Genomic DNA, 26,907 nt, shown 5'->3' on the forward strand with positions numbered 1-26,907 from the left:
TGTACATGTTGTACTGTCTTTTTCTTTTTCTTTTCACTCCTCACTGGGGCAGATTTGCCTTTAAGTGCGAGGTTATTGGGGTAAAGGCGCCTCTGCCTAGCCGCCCGTGTATTACTACATTGACAGTCACCGCCACTGCACACTGCAGGTGGCGGGCGCCCATCACCGTCACTTTATTCTTTATTCTTTTAGTGATAGTTTGAATAAAGGAAGGCCCGGTTACACATTGTGACTGTTGGAGTTCCCATTTCTAGTCTCTCCCTTTCTTGCTCTTGCTCTCCCGCCATAGCTCTCGAGTCCAACCTTCGATCCGTCGCTCCCTTTCATTTCTGATCTTAAGGTCTGTGTGGATCGGTGGGGAATATGTGGCAGGAAGAGAAGAGGGGGACTGCAAAGGATCCCTGCAGTAAGAAAGAGGTACCAAGTTAATGTTCAATGGGCATGTTTCCAGCTAGAGTTGGTGTAAATGATTTTATTGTTGTGATGTAACTGCAATTGCTGATCTGGATTGAAAAATCAAGCTGGCTGAGGAGGCTGAAGGAGAAAGCTGAAAGAAGGAAACCTGACAAGGCGAAGAGGAAGCGAAAAGGGAGCATGGATCAAGAAGGAAACCTGGTGGGCATGACGGGCTGAAGGCTGGTTGGGAGGGAGCAGTGACAGGCTTAGGAGGCAGGAGGGAGGCTGAACGTTGGCAGAGCAGGGGAGAAGAGGTGGATGCAGGTGATTGGGTGGGGGGCTTAAAGGAGGCACGTGAGGGGGTTCCTGGAAGGGCTAGGCAATTCCTGAGGTGGCAACTGACACCCGTCAAGCTGTAAGGGAAGAGGAGCTTCTTCCATCATGGGCTGTTTTCTGTCATGGTGTTTCCAAATGCAATTTCCGTCACTTTTGTTGCCACAGTTTTCATCTTCAGTCTCTCTGGCCCGTCTCATCATCATGCTTGCTCTCATCTCAGCAACAGTGAACTTTTCTCACAGCTGACCCTCATCTTGATCTTTACAATGCTGACAATGCAGCACACTGTTTGGATGCTTGACAGATCAGCATCCCTGAGCTTGTTGTATTTGGGGGCATAGATGTATCCGATGCTCTACTAACTGCAATGGTGTATTAACATATGCATTTATCTTCCAGCTGTATTACCTGCAATGGTCTAGGAGGTTCTAACTTGAGCTCTCATTTTGCCCCAATCAAGATCGTTATCTATAATATTCTGTTGTGTTGTTCAATCTGTTTGCGCTATGCACTTTCAGAGCATCAGTGTCCACTCAGCAAAGTGATGGCAATGATCAAACTGTACTACATTGTTAAACTTGCTTTTCTGATTGCAATGATCAAAGTGTACTATGTTTTCTAACAATGTATACAATTACTGTCTGGCAGGTTCTGGCAGAAAAAGGAGGTTCGAATGTTGAGGAGCTAATTGCCCATCCAAAGTTTTTACTTATGGCAACGATGAATCCTGGCGGGGATTTTGGCAAGAAAGAATTGTCTCCTGCACTGAGGAACCGCTTTACTGAGATTTGGGTGCCTCCGATACTGGACGAAGAAGATTTGCAAAGCATCATACTTGCACGGTGAGTATGATTTTGAGTGACATAGACGTTCAACTGCTTTATCATTGCCATTTATTACTGATGTTGACTTTGGATCTGTAACAGGCTTGCAAGACAAGAACTAGCTTCTTTGGCAGGTCCTCTTCTCAAATTTTGGAAGGTGCACTAGTATTTTATAGTGTCATCTTGATTTTAGCCATACTTCACCACCTTTGGTTCCTGTGTCCCCTTGACAGTTCTTTGTTCTTTTGAAACAGTGGTTCCAGCAACAGTATCCTGGAAGAAGCCTTACAGTCAGGGACATTTTAGCCTGGGTTACTTTCGTAAACACTGTTGAAACGCAGATTGGCATTTTCAATGCACTGATTCATGGAGCATTCCTTGTATTATTAGATGGAATTGGTTTAGGTATGTGTTAAATCTGATCAAGGTTTGTGTGCTGTGATCTTTGGGAAAAATTCCATGTCAGAGACATAGAACTGGCTTTGAGGCATTCTCATGTTAGGGCTCTTAAGAGATTATGTAGTAGTAGCTGCTGAATGGTGATTGGGGAGACCTAAGATCAATGTGATCTCCAGGATGTTGCAGCAAACCTTGAGTGCCACATGAGATATAATCAGAGCAGAGCTCTGTTTTTCTTCCCACTTGCCTGCACTATCGGAGCCTCTATTGCAGACCATCAAATACATTAGACTTATCAGATACACAAACTCAGACAGGCTACCATGTTAAGCCCTAGAGGCATCACAGAGTATTGCTATGCCTGGCTGCCTATCATGGTATGCTGCAGTACTTGATTGTTTCGCGGAGCATGGGCTGGACAGATTACCAGTCTTCTAGTATGGTCAGGACTCCCTGTACTCTCTGATACAGAAGTACCCTTGAGAGAAACTTTCAAGATACCAACTCTTTAGATACTGCAGTCTCAGATTCACAGAAGATGCATTTATTAGATGACTAACCTATATGGATCTGCATATGTCCCATACTATGGGAATTGATAATGGTCAGATTAGAGCATCATCACACCCCCTTGAGATTGAGTAATGGGGGTGGTTAGGGAGGAGAAGATATACAGACTTTGCCATCAATAGAGTCAGAGGAGTGATACATTTGTACATGCCTGGTATACAATGACATTAGAGGGGTATCTTATTGCGTGATTAGAGAGAGTTTTGGCCTGCTTAGTTGAGTGACTACCGTGCTTAGGGATGCCTCAGTCTTTAATCATCGAGCTATGGAGGTTTGAGAGGGCCTTTTACACATGTAAAGATAGTGATCCCAACCATAAATCACCAGCTTCTTCAGCGCACGAACACACCAACACCCCTCTTCTCATATCATCCATATTTTGATGCACACCACCGCACTCATTGTTAAGAAAAACAGCTTTGCTCTGATACCATTTCAAGAAATGACTGAGCAACCCGAGAGATGGTAGGGTTTGGAGGGAGGAACATAGAGTGTATGCCAAACATTGAGAAGAGAAGAGAAACTCAGATGACTAAGATGATGAAGAACTGAATAAATGAAGTGAATTTGATACAAGGGTGCCATAACACAAAAGATGCCTTGGAGTAGGGAGACTTCCAAAGAAGCCTCTGAGTCTACAAACGTAGGGATGATGAGGTGTTGCTTGGAGCAGGGAGACTACTGTTGAAGAGGAGCCTCTAAATCCGCAACATAGGGATGATAATTGGTGATGGACCCAAGTTGTCAAGTGCAAGGTCCACTGGCCTTTGATGTCGACACCAACTAGAGGGGGAGGTTGCTAGATGTTGAAGGAGCCAACCAGATGCCAAACGGAAGATGCAAGCATTGGTGGTGATGTCAGCTGATGAGGGTGACCTCCCAAATAGCCAAACGCAAATGCTAGATGACGCTTGGACCAGGTGCGTTGTTACTTGATGAAGGAAGGGGCAGGAGTTGGCAAAGGCAAGGTCCACCAGCCTATAGAGATGATGATGTTAGCTGAGGATGTGGCGCAAGGTGATCAGGACTGTTCACAAGCTGCAAACGCAAATCAAGGGACTATGTAGATGATGCTAGGTGAGTGGAGGCTGATGCCCAAGTTGAAGAAGTTGTCGCTAGCTGTCAGAAGCCAAGGCTAGGAAGAGGAGTGCTGTCAGCCATTGTGTAGGAAGGTTGCTAGTTCAGGAGGAAGCAATTGCTACCATAAACGTAGATTTGGGAAGGAGATGAATGGTGCTTGGCAGCAATAGATGGAGATGGTGGAAAGGGAGAGGAGATAGGAAAGTCTTAGAAGTGGTGAGGGAGTGTGGTGAGTACAAGTGAAGATTGAACGGGGGGTGCTGTATATAGGCATGAACATGCTCAAGTCTCGCTCACTGAACTCTCTTGAATGGCTCTTTGACTCTCTCGGAGGACCCTAGAAAGCCTTTTTGGGGCTGTAAACTGAAATAAAAATGGGAATGAAGAAGGGAAATTGTAGAAATGATGTGGTTTGTCAACACCCTCTCTCAGGCCCTAAAAGGAGCACAGAAGAGGAGTGAGGGGAAGAGAAGAAGATCCACTCTGGAATCCTAGAATGCCACCAAAAAAGAGACTTGTGAAGATAGTCAGGAGACCAGATGAGCAGTAGAACGTGAAACACAACCACAGGTGAGAAGCCACTAGCTTGGTTACAGCATGCTAGAAGGAATGTGAAGAACTAGTTATAAAGTCACTATTGAAAATCCAAGTGCCCCAATTGAAGATAGATCCTTTAGAGATTGGGTAGAAGTAGAGAAAAGGAATCCTTGAAACTCCTCGAAGGTAAATGGGTGCGGGGGAAGAATGGCAAGAGGAGGAGGGTCCCCCTATGAAATTGGAGGAGTAAGAGCCCCCTTTAAAGTCAAAGAAAAAGTAGATGCCCCCTTTGAGGGCAAAGGAAAAGGAACCCCCTCCCTATCCCCCTCTGAGAGAGAGAGGGACTCCAACTCATGGATCACAGAGTCCGAGGGGTCTGATGACAAAGGTAGTATAGCTGGGCAGGCCAAAGAAGGTAATCCGGGCTCAAAAGGTGCAAAAGACAAAGAGTGCCGAAAGGTGTCTTCTTGAGCTTGAGTAGAAGAGGGTGGGATATGAGGTGGTGCAAGGTGAGCCAAGGGTGGAAAACAACTATGGGCTCACAATGGAGTGGATTGTGGAGGAGATGTGGGCCGCGGTAGCCACTGGACCTGAAAATGGGTGGGAGAAACCTCCACGCAGTGGGGTGGTCTTCAAGAGGACTAATTGCTTTGTGAGGTCTTAAAGCCTCTGTCTGCTCATGAGGACTTAGTGTGCTTTGGATGCGTCTTATGGCCTTGAGTATAGTAAGCTTAGAGCCGGGACAAAACAATCTCTATGGCCTAGAAAGGAGAGGTAGCACAAGGAGTGTTTGGTGGAAGATGCGTTTACTGCAGTGGGGTAGAGAGCAAAGGTCAATGTCGACAAGCTTCGGTGGTGTGACCGTTCTTGCCATAGAAGGAGCACCTAGTAGATAGGCAATTTGTTGGTGGAGACGCCATAGATATTGGAGTGGCAACCTGTAAAAAAGGAGGGTGGGAGGGAGAAGGATATCTCCTAGTGATGCAACAGAGATGGTAAGGAAATCAAATGATGCCGAACCTGCAACCTGTCTTTGCCTTCTTTGATATAGAGGATCTTCGCGCTCATTGAGCGCCTGTGGCTCTAAAACCATGTCAAGAAAAACAGGTATTCTCTGATACCATGTCAAGAAATGATTGAGCATCTAGAGAGGCAATAGGGTTGTCAAGGAGGGACAGAGAGTGTGTATGGCAAAGACTGAGAAGAGAAGAGAAACTCAGATGAATAAGATGATGAAGAATTGAATAAATGAAGTGAATCTAATACAAGGGTCCTGTAGCACAAAAGATGCCTTGGAGTGGGGAGATTGCCGAAGAAGCCTCCGAGTCTACAAACATCGGGATGATGAGGTGTCGCTTGGAGCAGGGAGACTGTTGTCCAAGAGGAGCCTCTGAATCCACAACGCAGGGATGACAGCAGGAGCCTAAGTAGTGCACAAGTGGCAATGAGCCATCATACAAAGGGGTAATGTTTGCACACCACTTAAGCATAGGAGGTGGACCTAGTTTGAGCAAGCCTTGTCAGTTGTCCCTTTGGGCACTAGTGCACAAGTCGAGCATGCATGACTTGTTGGCCTGTCCCTTTGGGCACTGGCATGCATCTCTAGGTAGGTGATTCTAGATGATAGATGGTGTTTAATGGCAGACAAGAAATAACACACATTTCAGCAAATGCACTGATCAATGGCCATTCAACAATGGGTTATGGGGTTTCTATGTACATCTTAGCTGATCCTTTTACCATAGTACAGTAGTAAAGCAAGAAATGCATATGCATGTTCTATACCACAAACAGAATGATAGTGGTACATAGTAAAGTGATAAATGCATATGCTTGTTCACCACCATGTACAGAAATTGTGTAATGATACTACCACATATCATGTCATTTTTCTAGAAGCATGGTGGTGCATCATTAAGTAGTGTTGATTGTATCATTTTATTTGTTCAGTGCACTGTGAGGAAAGGGTCTCTTGAGATTTCCTTGTTAATGTCCAATTTTAATTTGTTATGTAGTGTATTGTTTGTGACACATTGAAATGTTATCTTTATGAGATGCATATCTTGGCAAAGGGGAAATTTCCTTGTGTTCATTTGTCAGAAACTGGACTCTCAAACGAATCAGCTGAATCAATGAGAAAGGCTTGTCTGGAATTTTTACTCCAACAGCTACCATCAGTAAGATTTCCAGTTTGGCTCTGCTCTGCAGGGTTAATGCATAAATTCACTATAACTTGGAACCACTCAGCAGCTCCCTATTTTTTGTTTTCTGTTTTTGTAGGATGAGCAGCAGAAACAAAAGATTTTTGAACCTTTTCTGAAACCCATCAGAAACTTGAGTGTTTCAAATACTACAGTCGGCATTAGCCCTTTCTTCATTCCCAAAGGTTGGTTTATTGTTTTCTTGAATTCATCATTTGCGTTCAATTTATAGAATGCCTTTGACTCGAAAACTACAAGACTCTCACTTTAGACACACTCCATTTGAAGTTTATGGATCAGAGAGCTGAGTGTTGGAATTAAAGACTGACATAATTACTTGTTTGTCTTCTTGAATTTATATGAGAATTCCTTTCAATTGCTGTAGCTAGCATTCAGAAAGCATTGCATGTTTTTAAATTAGGTATTGTGCCTCTTCCTGATAGCTAGCAATAACATAGAATAAACTTTTAAGCCATATACTTAATTACTGTGGTTGAATCTAAAACGCTGTATTTTTTCAAGGGATGTGGATGAGAGTTATCTTCAATATTTGGAAAGTCTTGTTGTGAAGGAATCAAATATGATGTAATGTATCAATGTACAGTCAAAGCTCACAAGTTGTTGTGTGTCATTGTAGGACATAATGAGGCCAATAAGGTCTCGTATGAATTAATGGCTCCCACGACTAGCATCAATACATTTCGGATACTTCGGGCAATGCAGCTTCAGAAACCAGGCAAGTTCTAATCATCTGAAAGATTTTTTTGGATGAGTTTCATCGTTCTTGTCTAATTCTTCATTTGCCTGTGTCAGTTTTGCTTGAGGGGAGCCCAGGGGTTGGGAAGACAAGCTTAGTTGCAGCTCTTGCTAATATCTCAGGATATCCTCTGGTCAGGATCAATTTGTCTGAACAGGTTTGTTGCATTAAGAACAATTTCCTTACAAGTTGTTCACAAGCTACAATTCACCTTATAGTCCCTAGGCATCCTGTCTTAAGGATTTCATATTCCTGCTGGTTTATGTTGTTTTGCCTCCTTGCCCTTCGTATGAACAATCAAACATTCTTGAGTTTCAGACTGATATGATGGATCTGCTTGGATCTGATTTACCTATTGAAGGGCCCCAAGGGGCAGAGTTTGGCTGGTCAGATGGGGTCTTTTTACAGGTAATAATGATTTGAAGGATGAGAAGAGTTGTTACTTGCATATTTGTCCCATCAGTCATGTTGTTTTTCCTTGTGTCTGAGAAATGAGGGCTCTTTTTAACACCTGTCTAACTCAAACCATCACTAAGGGAAATGTTAGTACAAAATCTCATATGCATGGAACAAAAAATTAGGAAATGGACATTTCCCATCCTTGCACTCTGAAAAGAATTTATTTGTCCAAAATAACAGTGTGTAATGGTAAAAATCACAAAAATCGACCAAGTTATTTTTTCAAGTTGACTCTCTCAACACCTTGTTTTGTTTGATAGGGAGAAAAACAGGGGGAGAGATTCCACAGTATTAAAATCTTGGTTGAATAAGAAAAGCTTCTGTTTTCCAAATAAATTTACTGTCAGTAATAAACACTCAGGAAACAACATTCCTCCAGGTAAATATGCAAAGTACAAGATAAGCATCTAATTCCAGTGCTGGAAAATGGGGCAACCATTTTTGACAGTTGCCTGCTCTCCAGTCTGTCTGTTAGAGAACTCTGGAGTTGGGGATGACACTGCCATTTGACTTGCAAGCTATGCTATTTACACATAGGGACTATGGCAGTTGCCTGCTATCCAGTCTGTCTGAGAGCTCTCTGGAGTGGGGACGACACTGTGCCATTTGGCTTGCAAGGCATGCTATTTACACGTAGGGACTATGGCAGCATAGCTCTCTCTCACTCCCTTCCTACTATATGGAGGAGAGCCAACCCCTCTTGTGGGCATTTGCTTGTGTATCTTGGAAAGAGAAAAGATGCATCATAGTAGTCAAGTTCACTCAGAAGAGACACCCACATATGAAACAGGAATCTACAAATCTTTCTGTTGGAGTTTGTCCCCTGCTGTGCTAAGATTAAAAGGTGGAATGTCTGTCTTAAAGAGGGCTTCTGTTGAACTGAAGTTTTTCACAGACAAAGGAAATCTTTTAAACTGTGTAGTTGATAGAACTTTCTTGGCAGGCTTTGAAGGCAGGAAGCTGGGTTATTTTAGATGAGTTAAACCTTGCATCTCAGTCAGTCCTGGAGGTCAGTAACAATATGCTAATGAAGATTCATTCAGATTTGGTTTGAGAACACACTGTTATTAGCAGTAGATATTTCGCATTCTGAACATGTTGATACACAGGGTTTAAATGCATGTCTGGATCACCGGGGAGAGGTGTTTATACCTGAACTTGGACGCTCTTTCAAGTGTCCTCCAACATTTCGAGTTTTTGCATGCCAAAATCCCTCTTATCAGGGGGGTGGAAGAAAATGTTTGCCAAAATCATTCTTGAATCGCTTTACAAAGGTAGGCCATCCTGTTGCTGTAATGTGGTAATGTATGAGAGGCTTTGTCTATGGTACATGGAACTTCTAGACATTTTGCTTGATTGAAGGTTAATATTTATGGCTTGCAGGTTTTTGTTGACAAGCTTTCGGAGGATGATTTCCTCTTCATATGTAGTTCTTTGCATCCCAGAGTTTCAAAACCATTTCTACAGAAGCTTATTCATTTTAACAGTAGAATCCTAGAGGACACAATGGTGTCACACATTTATGGTCAGTCTGGTGCTCCATGGGAGTTTAATCTCCGGGATGTGTTGCGCTCCTGTACTCTCATCGAAGGTATGCATGAATAAAGGATTTATTGATAAGCCTCCAAGTTCTTGGAGACACTCTAACATTGTCTTATGGCTTGCAGAAAGCAATGATGACATCACCAAATCCTATTTTCTTGAGGTGGTTTATCTCCAAAGAATGCGAAATGTCAATGATCGATACAATGTGATAAAGCTTTATGAAGAAGTGTTTGGCTACCCTCCAAGTTTAGATAGCTTTCCCAGGGTTTCTGTTCGTTCAAAGTGCTTAACTATAGGCAATGTTACTATCAACCGTGCATTTGGAACCTATAATGAAGATCCTAAAAGTGATCTTGTGTTACTTCCTGGCCAAGGGAAATGTCTAGAAGCCATTATGCAATGTGTAAAACATGGATGGATGTCTATCTTGATTGGACCACCTGCTTGTGGAAAGACCTCGTTGGTGAGGTTACTGTCAAAGCTTACTGGGAATCCTCTTAAAGAATTTTCATTGTCCACAGGAACTGATACCAGTGAACTTCTTGGTTGCTTTGAACAACATGATCTATTTCGGAACTGGCAAGATCTACTGAAAAGAGTGTGCCATCTCATACACTCAGTGTGTAGCTTGTGCTTAACTGCTTCTGTTGGTAAATTCCCTGTGACCACAATTCTGTCATCTGTGAGGCTAATATTGGCAGAATGGTCAACCTTTCAAAAGTCTGTTCAAGTACGTTGTAATGGACCTGCTGTCTGGAATCAGGGACTAGCTCAACAGAATGCTCAGGATAGTGTTGTTGATGTCTTCACAATAGAACTGCTTATGAAGGTGCTTGATCAGCTAAGAAGCACTGTCAGCAATCTTGGAGAGACTGCATTGTATTTTTTACCAAAAATTCAAGCTACTGAAATGGCACTGTCACGATTGAAGAAATTTGCAGGCACAAATGGAGATTCTAGGCAATTTGAGTGGGTTGATGGTGGTTTTCTAAAAGCAGTCGAACGTGGGGATTGGGTCTTGCTTGAAAATGCTAATCTATGCAACCCTACAGTAAGCTCATAAGACTCTGTGTGTGTGTGTGTAGGATTGTAAGCATCAGCATAGTTGGTTGTTTTTCGTTTTCATTGCTGTTCTCGAGTTGAAACAACATGGTGAGCTGTACTCATTTCTTTGTCTCATAGGCCATTGTGGCTTATCGGAGACACATACATCTTTGTTCTTCTCTCTCTCTCTCTCTCTCTCTCTCTCTCTCTCACACACACACACACACAGAATTACGAAAAAAAAAAAAGAGAGAGAGAATGGTAGGCGTTTACTTTCATCTCTTAGCTGAAATTTCGTCAATTTTACAGGTACTGGATAGATTGAATCCTCTGCTGGAAGCGAATGGAACAATATTAATCAATGAGAGAGGCCTTGTTGATGGTAATGCATTGATACTTCGCGCCCATCCCAATTTCCGACTATTTCTCACAGTAGATCCACATTATGGTGAAGTCTCCAGGGCAATGCGCAATCGTGGAGTTGAGATATATGTAATGCCAGGACATTGGTTGACACAATCTATGGAAGCAGCTATATGTACTCCAAGACTGCTGTTTGAATTGGGGAATCTAGACCAGGATGTAGTGACATACTTGGTTTCAAGGGGTTTACCTGGAGTGAATCTTGTGGCGGCTATGTTGCATGCCCATGAAGAGATATCAAAACTGACTGTCTCTTCATTAGGCTATCATATCTCTCTGCGTAAACTTGGCCACTGGGTAAGGTTGTTTAGGCTCTTGTTTGAACGAGGTTCTGGCTTACTTGAGAGCCTGAGGAGTAGCTGGGAACAAGTGTATGTTCAAGGTCATGGGGATGTGAATGTAAGAGTTATGTCAAAGCGAGTTTTTGATTCTCATTTTTCCATGCTAAATGTTGTGGCAATGTCTCATGGAGGGAGAAAAACCTTGCAACTACCTGGTGGATGGCCATCTCCTATAACCTTGATCAAGCTTTGCAGGTGGTCTTTGGAGACAACTGTTCTTCGAGATTGCATGTATTTGGAACTCTTAGTAGGGGAGCAGGTTGCATCTCATATTTTGGCAGCATGGATTCAACATACAGAGAGAAGTGCAAGGGACAGTTGGCACACTTGGATCCGGGAAGAAAATAGACTCACTATCATGTTTCCTGCACAGTTATTTCAGTCTCTTCTGCATCCAGCATCAGTAGAATTCAAAAACTCTGCAGACTTTGCCGATCAATGCATGATAGATTTTGACCGAATGATTCTTTATGCTGGTCTTTGGATGATTGAGCAAGCATGTGATAAATCTGATATGGAATTACGTATGGTATGGTTGAAAGCCCTGATGGAGCGAGTAGGCTCCCACTGCAGGTCTTTGATGGTCTTGTGCAAGATTTTTAAGAGAGTGTCTGAACGTCCTGCTTTCAAGCAGCTTATTGGAGAGAGAGATTATTTACAATTAGACAAAACAATAGCTCCTGAAAATTCTGCAAATTTTCATTTTGTTGATTTGGCACCTACTGTTTCTGTAGCAAGAAAACTATGTGCAGTGTATTATACATTACTACAGTGGCAAATTGAAGATGATGTGTTTGATCAGGCAAAGAAAACTACTCCTAGCAGATCGGAGCCATGGATTGTCCAGTCCCTAAGAGGGCATGCTTATCAATCTTTTTTGAATTGCAGAATGACCACCATGAATGAACTGCGGGAGAGTCTGTATGCCATATTGGACCTTGTAAGGAAATTGGAAGATGAGGTGCTGACCCAGGATCACTTGGCATGGAACGAAAAACTAGACAGTTTGTATCATAAATTTTTACGATGTCACAAATCATTTTGGAAGGTCATCTACCAGGACAAAGATATCCATGCATTAGTACATCTGTTGCATAAATTGAAGCGGTGGTCAATTAGCCTGATAACAAATGTCCCCAAGCCTGATGATAAATTTGAGAAGGTTTGCCCTACCTTTCCATACTTGCATCAAAATTATGCTATGCTTGCATATTATCTTTGCTTCAATTATAATTGAAAATCATCAAACTGTGTTTGTGCATGTTAATAACTTGTTTTTAATACTCTTTCTGGTTATTGTTCAGGTGATATTTCAGTGGATGCAAGTAAGTCAAAATATTGATGAAGCTCTAGCGACTGAAGTTGGTTTGTTGAAGTCTCACTTGTGGAAGCATGCTGGCCACCCTTTCATTCCCAATTCAAGAGAGCTGTTTGATCAGCAACAGTCTTTATTAAACTTCTGCCATGACGTGTGGCCTGAGCAAGTTCATGGTTTAGCCTGCCACATCCAATTTCTTTTCATTTATTTTATGCTGATAGATACTTATACCACTGAGCATGAGTTACAATGACTTACATGGTTTCCTCGTCACATGAGAGCATATTTGAGTTTCTACTTTCAAGGTGGTGATTGTGATCCTTAATCACGTTTGATATGTTTGTCAGCAGATATAGAGAAGATTGTGACGGATGATGTATTCCGTCGGCTTGCTTTAGAAGGTAACCATGTAGATAATGTGAAAATGATGTGATGGGAGTGAATGCTTCTGGTTTCAAACAGAACTCTTAAATTCTCATGGAGAAAACAAATTTGTTTTGCATACTAGTTCTTTGTTGTATATTTAGTAAGTATTTTTGTAACTTAATGTAAAAGAGAGATTTTGCCATAAGTTTGTTTCCTGGGTTTGCAGGGATAAGCATGTCAATGTGGCTTCTTCAGGGGCATTGGAAAGAAGAACATACTACTCAAAGGCAGCGAGTCTCAGCACAGGAGATAGTTTTATTAACAACTGATATACTGAAGGCATTATTTAAGTTTTGTTTTTCAATGTTTTAATCTACACCATTCATGATTCAGTGTACATTATTAATCGTAGCCTTGACTATTACAGAAGCTTGCAGTACGTCTGGATGCTGAGAAGATGCACAAGTATGATCATTCTCTGTTCAACAAAATTCCTCCAACAAACAGAAGTAATACGAGGAGCTGTAAATGTTTACCATCTCATTCTTTTGAAGATTCCTATCACCCTGAAGCACTACTGAAGGGCATGAGTCAATGCTCATTTTCTATGGTCATGCCATGGCTGGATTCTCTAAGCTTGGATTGGGATGCTGCTGTATGTTGCAATGCTTTGCACGTGACTGTTAGTTCACTCTCTGAAGAAGAGTCCTCTCTCATTCCAGATGTTCAGGTCAGTAATGAATGGGTGTCTTAGTGATAATTTCAATTGCACATGACATTGATAGTGTTTTGAAATGCACATTTGGCCTGAATTTTGTCAATCAAATACTCTAGCAAAGTGCATTTTCACAGATGCAGATGGACTATGCTAATGCTTCATTCAGCAAGAATTGTCTGTCAATTGAGTTTTCTGATAAACGTGTCTCCACAGAGTCAACAGATGAAAAGGAAGGTCTCTGAAATGATTAGCTTCTCTCTCAAGTACACCTCAAGGTCACCCTTAGATTTTGTACCTTATCAGCAGCTGCTATGGCTGATTGATGGAAGTGCAGGTATATTGTAAATGTATTAGTAAGACTGAAAAAATAAATCCTGAAACAAAAAGCATGAAGCTTCCAAATCAGCTGTTTCTCGAGGATTAAAATTTGCATTCCTTGTGTTGGACAGGTGGAGAACTTGACAAACAAGAATTTACAAGAGAACTTGGCAATGTCAGTCATCAAAGTCTGGTGAATTGGCATTCAGCGTGTTGGAGATCGTCCTTGGACTGTGATCTGGTAATTTTGTCACTTATAACTGTTGAATTTCTGACTCTCTTTGGAAAAACTTTGCTGAACACATATATTAAAAAAATTGCCATTTAATTGTGGTCCTCACCCTCAAATGCTTGCTCAAGAAATAAACTTTGATTGTGAGCCATGTTTTCAGAAAACTGTGATCAATGATTGCAATTTTCAGTTTTGGCAGTCTGTTTTCTCTTCCTGAGAGTACCTATGTGATATGGTTCTTCCCCCTTTTTTTGAAATCCTTCTGTGTCTTATAGCAGGGATATCCAGTTTATGAGACTGTAGAAGTGAGATATGTAGTGTGGGATGGCACTTAAGGTCAAAGCCATGAGGTACAACTGAGATGATCATAACAAGGAAACTACTTAATTAGGGAGACATAATAGTGCTTTAAAAGGGGGCAGATGCCACAAAAAAAAAGGGAGAAGTGTGAATACATAAGGAGGAAACTAGAGATGATATGTTCATTGTAATGTGCTATCTTGCACCCAACTACTTCAAGTATTTCAACTATATTGGCTCAACATGTTTTGAGGACATTATGGTGTTCATGTATGAGCGAGGTAGTTGTTCTAGGGGATCGCAGTGCCAAAACTTAGAACCTCAATTTGACAAGGTTTCATAGGTGCAGGGCGCAAAGATATAAGATCAATGCATTATTACCCACATCATGTGTTGAAACTTGCTTCTCAAGATTTGAAGTGTGCAGCCATTATGTGGCATGCATACATCATCTAGAGGATTGCTCTGTGATTTATACATGGACGTTATAGCATAGTCGATATCTCATAGCCATATCACCATTCCTGCATTTGTTGTGGAGGCAAACTACATTGTCCTTCGCTTCAGCGTTGAGTATCTATACCCCTCATCTTCCCGTGTTTTGCCTTCCTTGGCACATGAGAAGCAGAGAGAGATCATGCTCTTCAATTGCTCCTTGCGGCATCAAAAGTCACATAGGCTCTCTTTTAAGGCAGCGAGCTTCATCTGGAGATTGTGGGAGTTTTGCAGCACAAAGATTCATGCTTAGCAGTCTGGAGGGGAAAAATGTTGCTGGTATGCACAGGTGTGCACATGGCTAAGCCAACATAGGATGCTTGTTGATAGACTATCCCACCTTTTAATTTCGGCCTAGACTGTCCTAATCTTGATCTCAGCAGATCAGAGCCCATTTGGGTGATCAGGATGGATATTATGAAGCTGGATGTTGCGAGGATGTAGGTAAGTTATTTGCGACAAGCTACAACAAAGTACAAGGATGACAGGGTACCAGACACAGTTCTGAATCTCTCCCAGGATGGTTTTGTTGCACGTCCAGCATAGATTGATATACATGGTCTCAGATGTGCCACTGGACAGATCCATACTTCATCCCACCCCTTCACCAGCAACTATCACATCTTCCTTGCCCCTACTAGTAGCACTGGACTGGCTGTCCTCCCAAGGGTTTCCCATAAAGAGCCCATTTCTCTCTCATCCTCCAAACGTCTCTCAAGTTATCTGAGCATTTTTCCAGCAGTTTGAGCCATCAGAGGAAGAGTTTTCAGTCAATCTCTGTTATAAACCCTAATTTACAGCAAAATTAGGGTTTTGATAGCCATCTCGGGATGGGTGCTCAGAATTGAGGGCCTAGGGTTTGAATTTGAGCAATTGAAATTGAGGAATTTCAAGGAGATTCAAGAGGCCAGCCAATCAATATCAGATTTGGAGCTAAATTTGTCTTTCAAGGAGCAGGCTGAAGGTAAATCCCCAAGCAAGCCAAGGGGAAATTGGTTTGGAGGCTTGCCAGTCAGTTTTGACAGCAAGAGGCACTCGGAATAGTGGAGGAAATCAAAGGATCTCAGTTGTACTCTTTCCATTTGCAATATAAGATAAAGAAATACCGCAAAGTGCACCAATTTTGGGCCAATAGGGTGTCCAATGTCCAAGATTAAAGTGATAAAGTGTGTATTTTCAGTTTACGTGAATTTTATGTTTGCTATAGTTAGTGCTGAATTAGGTTATTTACCACCCTATCCGAGGAGGAAGGTTGGTTTCATTGTCAGTCACCCATCTCTTATCCTCAACTATCTTATGAGAAACTTGATCCTCTAATCGCTTCAAACAATCATTGGGGTGCATAGTAGTCCATTCCAACCATGGGGATGAATGCTGTAGTATAGACAAGGGAGAATGCTAGCAAAGGTGCTTATTTAAACTGATCCAAAACAATCAGCTCCAACCATCAGGACAAATGTTGTAATGCACACAAGGGGGAATGTTGTTGAAGCTGCTTCTCCAATTTGGTTCAAATCAATCAGTTATCTCAAGGAATCCGAAAGTATTGATGGATAGGATAGAATGAATAAGGCTAAGATTGATGATGAATGACAACATCTTGTACAATCCTTAAGCTTAGCCGTCCTATCCTATTAAACTTATCATGATTCATGTATTAATCAATCCAATCAAACAACCTAGAGGTGACTAAAATGTCATTTTGCATAGAAGAAGTCTTCTTTCTAGCGTTCAAGGGATGCCAAGTAGTGAAGTGAAGTAACTCTTGCTAGGAAGAAATCGAGTGGGAGAGTAGAAAAGATTGTGGCATTTTGATTTCTTTAGTTGAGTTAAGGATGTGCCACCATTAGGTTTGGATTTGAGTATGGAGATATGAGATGCAACTTTTTCAATGAATGCCATATTGATATCCACCCAAGATACTTGGCATTTTTGATTTTTCTAGTTGAATTAAGGATATGCCACTATGAGGTTTGGATTTGAGTATGGAGATGTGAGATTCAACTTTTCAATGAATTCCATATTGATATCCAGCCAATATACTATTGCTTAGGTAAAGATTGTAATAGAACTATCCACAAAGCTTTCATATAAATGTTGACGTCTAGCAAAACATATATGTTAGTATACTTTGGCTTTCAAGACACCCATACCTAGCCCAAACAATTGCCTTATCTTTTCCCTAGCATGAAATGGAGATAACTTACACCAATTCTATTAGATATATTTATCTTTGTGTGTGAACGCACATTATTGTGTGTAAAAGTGTGTGTTTAGGTATGAATACCTTTTACACCACTTAGCATTTTAATTTTAATAAGGGTCAAATGTGTAGTTGGATATATTTTAATATATTGAGTTCATTGTGTACTTGCAAGAGCTATTTTTTTGTGAATATAATTGAATTAAGTAATAATATTTGCATCAGACCATCAGGTCAGTTAGGAAAAAAGAACAAACACAAATCACTAAGACTCTGATACTCAAATGTCACATAGAAAGGACAGTTGGAGTGGAGCGAACAATATCCAGCTAGGAAGCAGCATTGTCCGAATTGTCTGGAAGAACCAAATCAGTTGAAACTATGGAGTAAATTTACCATAACACCAGACCACAAACACGAGCAACATGACCATGGATGCCCGAGGCCGAATAAAAAATAAAGGCATTCCGAGTATGCCAAATATGCGATAGAGCTGTCCATCTAAAGAAATGGAAGAGACAGGAATAATGTGATTGCAAAGCAAATATAGAAATCATTCTTCCCATAATCCACGAACGGGTTGAGACCTGTTGCTGAGTTACCGTGAACCAGACATGGAAAACAATGCTCTAAATTTGTGGAGCAACAAGGCAAGAGACAAAGAGATGAAGCAATGTCTCATCACATGTAGTGCAAAATATACAACGACCACAGGAGATCTTACAAGCACGTAACACATCCCTAGTAGGAAGATCCCCTATAAGCAATCTCCATATGAACACTTTTCCCTGATAAGGAACCTTAGGCTTCCAAAGTTGGAGGAATCTTTCCTGCCACTTCTTTTTGCCATCCCGAATATGCCATGAGTTGTTAGCCTTTCGAGTGATCCATCTCTTAACCTCAACCATCTGATGATAGATTTGATTAGCTGACCTTTTCTCAAGATCATGAGGAAGCACAAACATCCAGTCTTGCCAGGGAGACAATGCTTGAAAAGTAGGTCAAGGAGAGAAGCTCTAAAGCTTGTCTTGTATCGACGACTAGATGTCATGATAGCCACGATGCACCCAAAAGTGTTGACGAATATGCTTGAAAGAATAAAGACTCGGCTGCCCAGGAATGACACCATCATGGACTGTTTGCAACCCCAAATGAGCCATGCAATTAAACTTATCTCGCAACAAATCTTTATCAAGCCAATCCAATAGCTTGGAGGTAGCTAGTATCTCTCCTTGCATCGAAATCTCTTCCTAGCGAAGATCAAGAGGGTGCCAAATTGCAAAACCCAACATCTCTTGCGAGGATGCAATCAAATAATAAAGGAGAAAAGATTAGGAGACCTTTAGAGGCCTTGTAGAGTTGAGCACATGCCACCAAGAAACCTGAATAAATGTGCTATCATGAGAAATGCCAGTCTTTTCTATGAAAATTTTGTAATATCTAACCAGGGATGACTCTGAACACACATTGCTTGCAAAAGTGCGAATCTCAAAGCAACCGTATGCAAATCAACATCCAATAAAGCTGCTCCCCCAATCCTTTTAGGAGCAGTCACATGTTGCCATGAAGCCACACCTAGCCCAAATGGTTCCCTTCCTTTTTTCACAACATAAAGCGAATAGGCTGAGCCAATTCCAAAAGTGGCTTCTTAGTCCAAGGAAGTAGCGGTAGAAAAAACGAGACCATACTGATCATGATGCATCGAGCAACTTTAAGTCTCACATGAAGAGGCCAGCCTTGTGATTTTTAGTACATGAACCTATCATGTATGCAAGATGACATCCAATCAAGCAAGGCACGAGGGGGTACATCGACACCAATAGGATAACCAAAGTGCTAGGTAATATCTCCTTCAGAAATCACAACTTCTTGCCAACTCAAAACTTGCAAATCACTCTATGTACAAGAAAGCCGTGTAGAATTTTGAGTATTAATATGGAGTCCCGATGCTAAAGCAAAGAGATTCCATGTAGCCATTGCCAATTAACATTAGCACGATCAACCTTTAGAAACATAAAGGAATCATCTGCCAAGGATTGACCCATCCTCACTGTCATAGGAGGCGGGACTGAGATACTGCAGCTTTCTATGCTGGATAACCTGCTGCAACACCCTATGAGAGGGATATTTGGATGAATATTACTAAGTTAGGCTTTCTATTTTCTTTACTTGTCATATAACTTTTATTGAATGATTTAGTTTTTATTAGTATTTCGATTGTACTCTATGGTGAGACATTGTCTTCGATTCTTTTTGTTTAGGTCTCGTTGGCCATTTTTGCCATATGCTAATGTGACTTTCTCCTTTATTTCTTTCTCCTTTGCATACACATGCAGTGCACACACACATCCACACATGCTTTTCCCCCATATTCTCTTTTCCTCTGAATTGCATTGGTTTACAACTGATTCTTGTGCCTTTTACTTTGCAGGAAGACATTTCCAGTATTTGGAGTTTCACAAGAGGCCCAAGTCGGCTCTTCCAAGCATCAGAAAGCACTCGAATATCAAATCTTGTGTGAGTTCTTTTGTTATTTATAGCTGGAAAAAAGTCCTATGTATGAAAATTTATTTATTGACATTCGAGCTGGTAATGGATTACATGCATAACCAGTATTTTAGTTCTGTCAACCTTTTGTTGTTGGTTCTCTCTTATGCTGGGAGGCATGCATTCTCTTGTCAAGTTGAGAGATAGAATGGCTCTGGTCGTTATATTTGTTCAGTGTGACATTGCATAGCAGTTGAGATACAATGGGTTTTGTCAAGTTGGAAGATAAAACTGGGTTGACCATTATACTTGTTCAGTGTGACATAGCATAACAGATAAAACTGGGTTGACCATTATACTTGTTCAGTGTGACATAGCATAACAGATGTTTATTTGTTGTTGCATCACACAATCAGGAGTGATTCAAGTGAATATTTTTTGAAGGAAAAAGCTTTTGTTTAAATTGTCTCTGTAAATCTGTGAGCGAGTATAGAGGACACAAGTGGAATGCTTGAATAAACGTACAGGGAATGCAGCAAACATTTTCTCAGCTGGCTGCTCTCAAGGAAGAACATTTCATAGAATATGCAATAGAAAGCAAGTGTGGCAGTCCAAGGTGCTGAACCACATAGGGAACCATTAGATGGATGAAGGCACTAGGATCTGTTACAGCATTACAGTCATATTTTTCTTGTTGTTTTTGTTTCTGAAGAGCAAAGGGTTTCATTAAAAACCCCTCCAGATATTCATGACCGAGATACAGAGGACAAAGCCTGAATGGATGTAATAGAAGGAATAGGAAGCACCCATGACTTTTTAAAATGAGATAAGAAAATTATATTAATCACACATTGGAGAAAATTTCATTGAGGTAGAAATACAAAGTACAAAGTAAGCCTTGCAAAGAGCAACTGAGTATATGTGGTGGGTTATAGTGCCAGACTATACAAGGGGCTATGTAAAAAGAAGGTGCTTGAATTCCATTTCTGCATGAAAGCGTCACTATTCATCACCCTCTCAGAGCCACCCTGCAGTCTCTCCCATTTATTGTGGAAAGTATGTGTGATCTTTGTCCAAATCCTAGAGAGGCCATCTGTCATTGAAACACCTTAGAAGTCAACAGTTAGTATTTTTCTAAAATTTCCAATAGAAAAACAAGTAAGATTTCCAACAGAAAAGCAGTATGAAAGTCTGTGTTGTCAAATCACATAAGTGGAAGAAGACACTAGGGTCCTACGTGTATAAAAGTCTCTCACACTCATCGTGCAGCACGATCTTCCTTGGGCTAGATGCAAGGAGCAAGAGAGGACAAGATTGGTACTAAAAGTGCTTATGCTAAAAGATAAGCTGATGTCAAAAAATAGTAGATCCAGGCTAAAAGATATTGCACACTTAAAAAATATGATAAAACACTCGAACCCAAGCATATCAAGCTCAAACTGGCATGCATAAAGGATCAATGCCTTGGAGCTTAGGATATATCAGTGGGAACAAACAATTACAATCAATAACATAATCATGAAAGTTTGTTCAATGTTTATATGTGGGCCGAAAGTATAGAATTTACATATTTCCAGATAGGAATGTCAAATTGGGATTTTGATACTGTCTTTGCATTGCACTATGAAAGAGGTTAGGCTTTATAAGCTTATAGAATCCTCATAGCCTCCTTTCCTTGGACATTCTGCTCTTCATTCTTACATAATTCTCTAATATTGTCTTGGTTTCGGCAGCGATAACGTTGGCTGCACGTCCAAGACAGCCAGCTGATCAATGCAAGAGCCCAAAGGAGGTTGCAGCAGATGAGCTCAGGAGCAGTTATAAGTGGCTTGATTTTATGGGCACTACTGTTTAATGTTTGAAGTTCAAGGAGGCCACCCAATAGCTTAGCTTTTTAGGCATTTGAGTGTTCAATAGTTGAGATGCTTGATGGCTGGGCTTTAAACCAGTCTACTTCTTAGATAGCACAGAGCTGGTCTACTTGCTCAGATATTGCAACTACCGGTAGGGAAGCTTAGCACCTTATCAGCTGCAGGAGGATACTTGACTTGTTTCGAGGGCAGATGAAGAACAGCTTTTCAGCTAGACACGATCTTCCCAAGAGAGTCCTTGCTATTTCACGTTGTGTGTGTTGGAGCCCATGACAGCTTGTGTCCAGTGTTTTGCAGGTTGTACCTGAGTCGATGTACTTCTGTGCTCAACCATTGGATTATTGCAGTGCAGAGGAGACATAAAATATGTCACATCTGAGGGCAATGTAATTTTATCACAGCATTACTGCAGGCCTCCCAGTCACAGCATTGGTGAATTTTGTCCATGCACCAAGGGGCATTTGCAGGTTCAGAGGGGATGCAGGGAAGAGGAAGGTAGGTCATGGTTGAGGGAGAGTAGAAAAGGTCATAGTGTGCAGTTGATTTGTACTTGGCCATAGAGATATTCTTGACCCTCAGTTGCCTTAGATTGTTTCCTTGCCCACAGTCCTTGATGGGCTATTTATAGCTGTGACCATTGTTCGAGTGCTTGCGTTCAAGCCAACTCCACTGAGCCAGAGCCAGAGTCCAAGATTAAGAGCTAAAGAAAGAGAGAAAGAAAGTCATATTAACTTCCATGGGTGGCCAAACTTGATCTATGGGACATGGATGCTTGCATTTAAATTCCACTTTGGGTGTAAGGTAAGGACGTGGGAGGAGAAAATCAGTGTCCAGACTGGCGAAAACAATGCACATCCTGCATCTGTTGTGTTATGAAAACACTGTAACATGCATTTTGGAAATGGTTTTCATCAGTAACCAAATTTATGTGCAGCTATTTTTGACTATGTAAAGTGTACCTCATATTTGTAATCACAAGCTGGTTGCAGATTGCAAGAAGTGCAAGTCTCAGACTACAAAGGCAAAATTGTACTTCTGAGACTGTCATCAGACGTTTTGTGGAGAAGTGTGAAAATGAGAAATCCTGGTATTTGGATATCTATCCACACACTAGCAAGCTTACTTCTCTGTCAGGTAATATTTGACTATGTGCTCTTTCTGGAAGAGATCTGAGATTGCAAATCTGGTACAGTTCAGACAAGAACAGTGTGATGTGTAGCCTGGTTTTTGTAGCAGATTGTTCTCTCTTTTTCAAAGACATTTCAAAAGGAAGACAGAAGGGAAATTCCATCTTTATTGATGTCTTTGCATCCAAAAGAGCTAGAGGTTTGTTGCCTTTTTTGGATCATGTAAACATTTGCTGATGTGAAGATCAGACACTTGCATTGAAGCAATGAATGTTTGGATTTAGTTATCGCAACTGGACAGTGCAAATCTTGGCACGCGAGCAGTAATACACCGTCTGAGTGAATTGCTTCCCAAATCAAAGGAACCAACGTTTGTTGCCTTACTTGTTTCATACTTGATTCCTTGTATGGAGTTGCTATATTTGGATTGGTACTCAAGTTCAGATCCTACAGGTGACTTCAAAAACAAGTTATCATCTTACTTAACTCTGTGTTCAGAAACAACGAAATGTCTAATGTAGGCTTCTTCAGATATGCTTCTGGTGCTTGGCAAGGCATGGCTGTTGTTGGGGATCTTACGATTGAGGCTAGTTTTGCCAGCAGAAGTCTATGATCCTAGGGCCAAGTATACTCAGGAATATGCTGTATTATCTGAGGATCTTTCTGATCTGAGACTTGAATTGCAGGTACATGGCTATACAATAAACAATCTGGTCAACAGGTGATTGAGGACATGTGCTAACAAGGGATCTATATGTGCAGGTGCGACAGGATAGTCATCACACTATAAGAGGGGGTCTAGATGCAACAAAGTTCTCCGATCAAACGCTCAAGATAAGAGAGTTGGAACAAGATATCGTCAGGATACAGTCAAAGGTCTAAGTCAGACTCTGAAGATTGAATCTGGTCCTTAACATATGTTAGCATTGGCATATTACTTCTAATTTTGTGAGTTTGAATTGCAGATGGTTTATCGTTCTCATCCAGGAAAGATAAATGTATTCTATAAAGATGTCAAAGGGTTTGTTCAATCACTTGATGCTTCTGGTAGATTTTTTGCTTGGTCTGATTCTCTAGAAAATGCAATAGTGATGGATTCTTCAGTTCAGTCCAAGGAAGAAATACTGCAGTGGCAGGTGAAGTGTGAACAGTTTCAGTACCTTCAGTTCTCCTGCCAGATCAAAAGGATGAGTTCAATGCTCTGACAATACAAATAGTTTTTGCAGGACCTAGCAATGCAGTTTATTCGCCGTCTTTCTGCTGATTATCCAGATATTATGGATCTTGCACAGCCCGTCCAACTTTCAGTATATGAGTTCAAGCTTGGCTTGTCTTTGTTGTTTTCTGCATGGCTTCGTAAGAATTATTTTGAGCAAGGGGAGATTCAATACACTGAAAATGTAGTCGCTGTATGTATCATCATTGGCTCCATTGTACTAATGAAAATCATATTGCATTTTTGTTTCATTATCTAGCTGCAACATGTTCAATGATTTATTTTGGATGCAGGAGGCACTTTGTAATGTGATGGAATTTCCAACAAGAACCAAACCTGAACAAGCTAGGGAGGTTGAAGGGCTGCGAATTGATAGCAGGACATGCCTCGAAGATATTCTTGAGTTATTTGAGAATAGATTCCTTGAATCTGTTATGCAAATGTTACACACACATGTTCCAAAAGGAATGGATATTAAGGTCTTTCACTGAATCTATTATATAAACATTATATGCATATGTTTCAAAAGAAATGGATGTTAAGGTATTGTCTGCTGAAGTTTGCCAGCCTGGTTTATTCCTTTTCATGTCTATGCATTGAACTTCTCAGTTTTGGTCCTCATGGCCTGCCCATCACCCTCATGTGCTTCATCCCTTTGCTTTCAGCCAGCCACCGTTGGCTGTTTTTTGCTCTTCTCTGTCCCACTCACCCACAAGCCCTGTTCTACTCTCCTCTCTTTTTCTCACCAGCCATGTCAGCCTGCTCCATTCCTCTCTTTCTTTTGCAATGAATGAAGGAAAGCTCATTTGTATAGAGAAGATATTTCTTGCATGTGTCTCTCCTCTGCTCCTCAAGTCTACTCCCATCTTTCTCCCCATTCCCTAGCTCTTTGTTTGTCTCACCTGGGCATTGACCACTCTCTGTTGGCCTACTTCCATTTACTCTGCCCTTTGTATTGCCTGAACTCTGGCCTTTTCTCTCTTTCGGATTGTGTCTTAGATTCGTTGCTGGCATTACTCTATCATGCTTAAAGGAATCTGGAGGTGGTGTCATCTTCTACGACAACTACCAACCATTGTAGGGAATCACTGTATCTAGCGAAGGACATCTGTAGGTTCATGTTCCTGATGGATATCATATACACCATGGATGAGTCATGGGCAGACTTTGTGAGAGTGCACAATGGAAAAGAAACACGAACATAGAGAGAAGTAGAGAGAGGGAGCAGAGAATCAAGGAAGAATACTGCATTGACTGATGAATAATGCTGATACAATGATGATGGACTGATCAGTCCCTGCATGCAGCCCAAACCATTAATGAAGTCAACAGATTAGGCTGATGACGATGGCAGCACCAAGCACGGAGAGTTGGAGTGTTTGAGTGTGCACTTGCAAAGGGATGACTGAAGACTAAAGATTGAAGAGTGTGCGTGTGTCTACCAAGTGGAGGGATTGGCTATAAATGCCATAAATGCCCAAATCTGGCCGACCTTCACCAGGAGAGGGCCTAAATATTGACAGACCAGCAATAAATTCTGGTCATTGAAGAATAAAATGCTAGAAAAATAGGGGTGACCAAAAAATCCCAAACGACAATGGCAATGGCCGGCACGTGTATGCACACTGTGGAAAGCAGTAATTGGCCTAGGAATGCACATAGGAAGCCCACAAATAAAGAGAATGGACTTGAACTACTAGGGCTCCGATGTCTCAGTTAGACTCTAACAGGAGCTCACAACCAAGAGATGACAGACTAACATAACTAACATAGGTAGGCTGATGCCCCCTCTTAGATCCGGGAGTGTTTGAAGAGCCAACAACCTCATGTGATGAAGCATAGAAGCCTTGGGCAAAGGCTTGGTGAAGAGATCTACCGCATTGTCCTGTGTGGGAGAGTAGGCCACTGTTAACTCCGAATCCAAGATCCACTCTTGAATATAGTGGTACTAAACCTTGATGTGCTTTGTGCGAGTGTGAAACATAGGGTTCTTTTCCAGAGTTAGAGCTCTTTGGTTGTCCACATGCAGTGTTGTAGGTTCAAGTTAAGGAAAACCAAAGAGCTCTTTGCTTGTCCACATGTAGTGTTGTAGGAAAACCAAAGAGCTGAATTGTCTCCATAGCTATAGAACATAAGGCACAATACTTTCTTTGTAATAGTAGAAAGAGCCATAGTAGACTGCTTCTTGTTGTTCCTAGAGCTAACATCCAATTGAAGGAAGAAATCATAACCTATAGTGGATTGTCTAGAATCCACATCACCTACCCAATTAGAATCACTCCAACCAGAGAGAGTAATCCCCTCTCCCTACATGATCCCATAGGATCAAGCTACTTGTAAACAATGAAGAACGCGCAAGGCTGCTCTCCAATGCTCATGAGTGGGAGTTTTCATGAGAGAAGATAAGAATGCTACAACAAAAGAAACGTTTGGCCAAGTGTGAATAAGCTAGATGAGGGAGCTAACAAGATAGCTATAATGGGTGGTATCTATAAGGGAAACTTTGGTTGCTAAAAGCTTGGACTTGGGTCCACAGGGTAAGAAACAGGTCGACAAGCGGCCCTACTAAACTTTAAGAGAAGCTTGGAAATGTACTTGTCTTGCAAAATAAAAACTCCTTGTGCCATCTATTAGATCTCCAACCCGAGAAAGAAGTGGAGGATCCCAAGATCCATCATGTCAAACTCCTGTCGCAAAATCCGAGTACAATCAATCTCCTAAGTAGAGCTTATTGTAATGATAAGATTATCCGCATACAAGATGAGCAAAACGCACTTGTCACCCTCAACCTTGAAGGATAGATTGGGATCGTGAGTTGAACGATGGAAGCCACTGTATAGAAAGAAGCGATGAATCCTTTGGTAAACCAAGCACAAGAAGCTTGCTTCAAGATATAGAGGACCTTCCACAATTTGTAGACATGGTCCCCTCGTTCCCTTGCACAAGAAAACTTGGAGTTTGTGAAATGAAAATCTCCTCCTCAAGGACACCATTCAAGAGGGCAGACCTTACATCCATTTGATAAATAGGCTAGTGGCAGTGGGTTGTAAGGGCCAAAATGAGCCCAATAGTAGACATCCTAGTTGTAGGTGCAAAAGTCTCAAAATAGTCCAAAGCCACTCCTTGAGCAAAACCCTTGGTAACACGTCTAGCTTTTTGCTTGTCCAAGGATTCATTTGAGGGTACTTGGTCTATAGACCCACTTCACAACCATCATCTTTTGGTTGGGGGACATGGGATGGATTTCCAAGTTTGATTACACTCGATATCGAGCTCCTCTTACATGGCCTGACGCTATATATATATATATATATATATATATATATATATATATCTTTTGCAAA

The 26,907-nt window shown here is 41.3% G+C and overlaps 1 protein-coding gene across 4 annotated transcripts in view; it reads left to right on the top strand.

Moving 5' to 3' along the window:
• The window catches only part of LOC148030995 (midasin-like protein), a 229,112-nt gene that overhangs the window by 88,833 nt on the left and 113,372 nt on the right, over window positions 1-26,907 (top strand). For 2 of the 4 annotated variants that reach the window (XM_087684534.1, XM_087684538.1), the window contains exons 22-49: window positions 1,381-1,574; window positions 1,659-1,713; window positions 1,811-1,961; window positions 6,243-6,319; window positions 6,423-6,528; window positions 6,981-7,079; window positions 7,157-7,257; window positions 7,419-7,508; window positions 8,503-8,568; window positions 8,669-8,833; window positions 8,943-9,150; window positions 9,227-10,155; window positions 10,458-12,074; window positions 12,217-12,403; window positions 12,578-12,631; window positions 12,823-12,935; window positions 13,024-13,326; window positions 13,528-13,648; window positions 13,764-13,873; window positions 19,294-19,379; window positions 22,210-22,354; window positions 22,457-22,546; window positions 22,632-22,800; window positions 22,879-23,033; window positions 23,110-23,223; window positions 23,313-23,483; window positions 23,574-23,756; window positions 23,857-24,042. In XM_087684534.1, coding sequence (XP_087540660.1) covers window positions 1,381-1,574; window positions 1,659-1,713; window positions 1,811-1,961; window positions 6,243-6,319; window positions 6,423-6,528; window positions 6,981-7,079; window positions 7,157-7,257; window positions 7,419-7,508; window positions 8,503-8,568; window positions 8,669-8,833; window positions 8,943-9,150; window positions 9,227-10,155; window positions 10,458-12,074; window positions 12,217-12,403; window positions 12,578-12,631; window positions 12,823-12,935; window positions 13,024-13,326; window positions 13,528-13,648; window positions 13,764-13,873; window positions 19,294-19,379; window positions 22,210-22,354; window positions 22,457-22,546; window positions 22,632-22,800; window positions 22,879-23,033; window positions 23,110-23,223; window positions 23,313-23,483; window positions 23,574-23,756; window positions 23,857-24,042 — 6,045 coding nt within the window. The remainder of the gene's footprint in view (window positions 1-1,380; window positions 1,575-1,658; window positions 1,714-1,810; window positions 1,962-6,242; window positions 6,320-6,422; window positions 6,529-6,980; window positions 7,080-7,156; window positions 7,258-7,418; window positions 7,509-8,502; window positions 8,569-8,668; window positions 8,834-8,942; window positions 9,151-9,226; window positions 10,156-10,457; window positions 12,075-12,216; window positions 12,404-12,577; window positions 12,632-12,822; window positions 12,936-13,023; window positions 13,327-13,527; window positions 13,649-13,763; window positions 13,874-19,293; window positions 19,380-22,209; window positions 22,355-22,456; window positions 22,547-22,631; window positions 22,801-22,878; window positions 23,034-23,109; window positions 23,224-23,312; window positions 23,484-23,573; window positions 23,757-23,856; window positions 24,043-26,907) is intronic. The other 2 variants (XM_087684537.1, XM_087684536.1) reach the window with 2 other exon arrangements.

The sequence above is a fragment of the Lygodium microphyllum genome, chromosome 9 (genome assembly GCF_053477565.2).
Source record: "Lygodium microphyllum isolate KBCC chromosome 9, Lygodium_microphyllum_v1.1.10, whole genome shotgun sequence".
NCBI classification, from domain to species: Eukaryota; Viridiplantae; Streptophyta; class Polypodiopsida; order Schizaeales; family Lygodiaceae; genus Lygodium; species Lygodium microphyllum.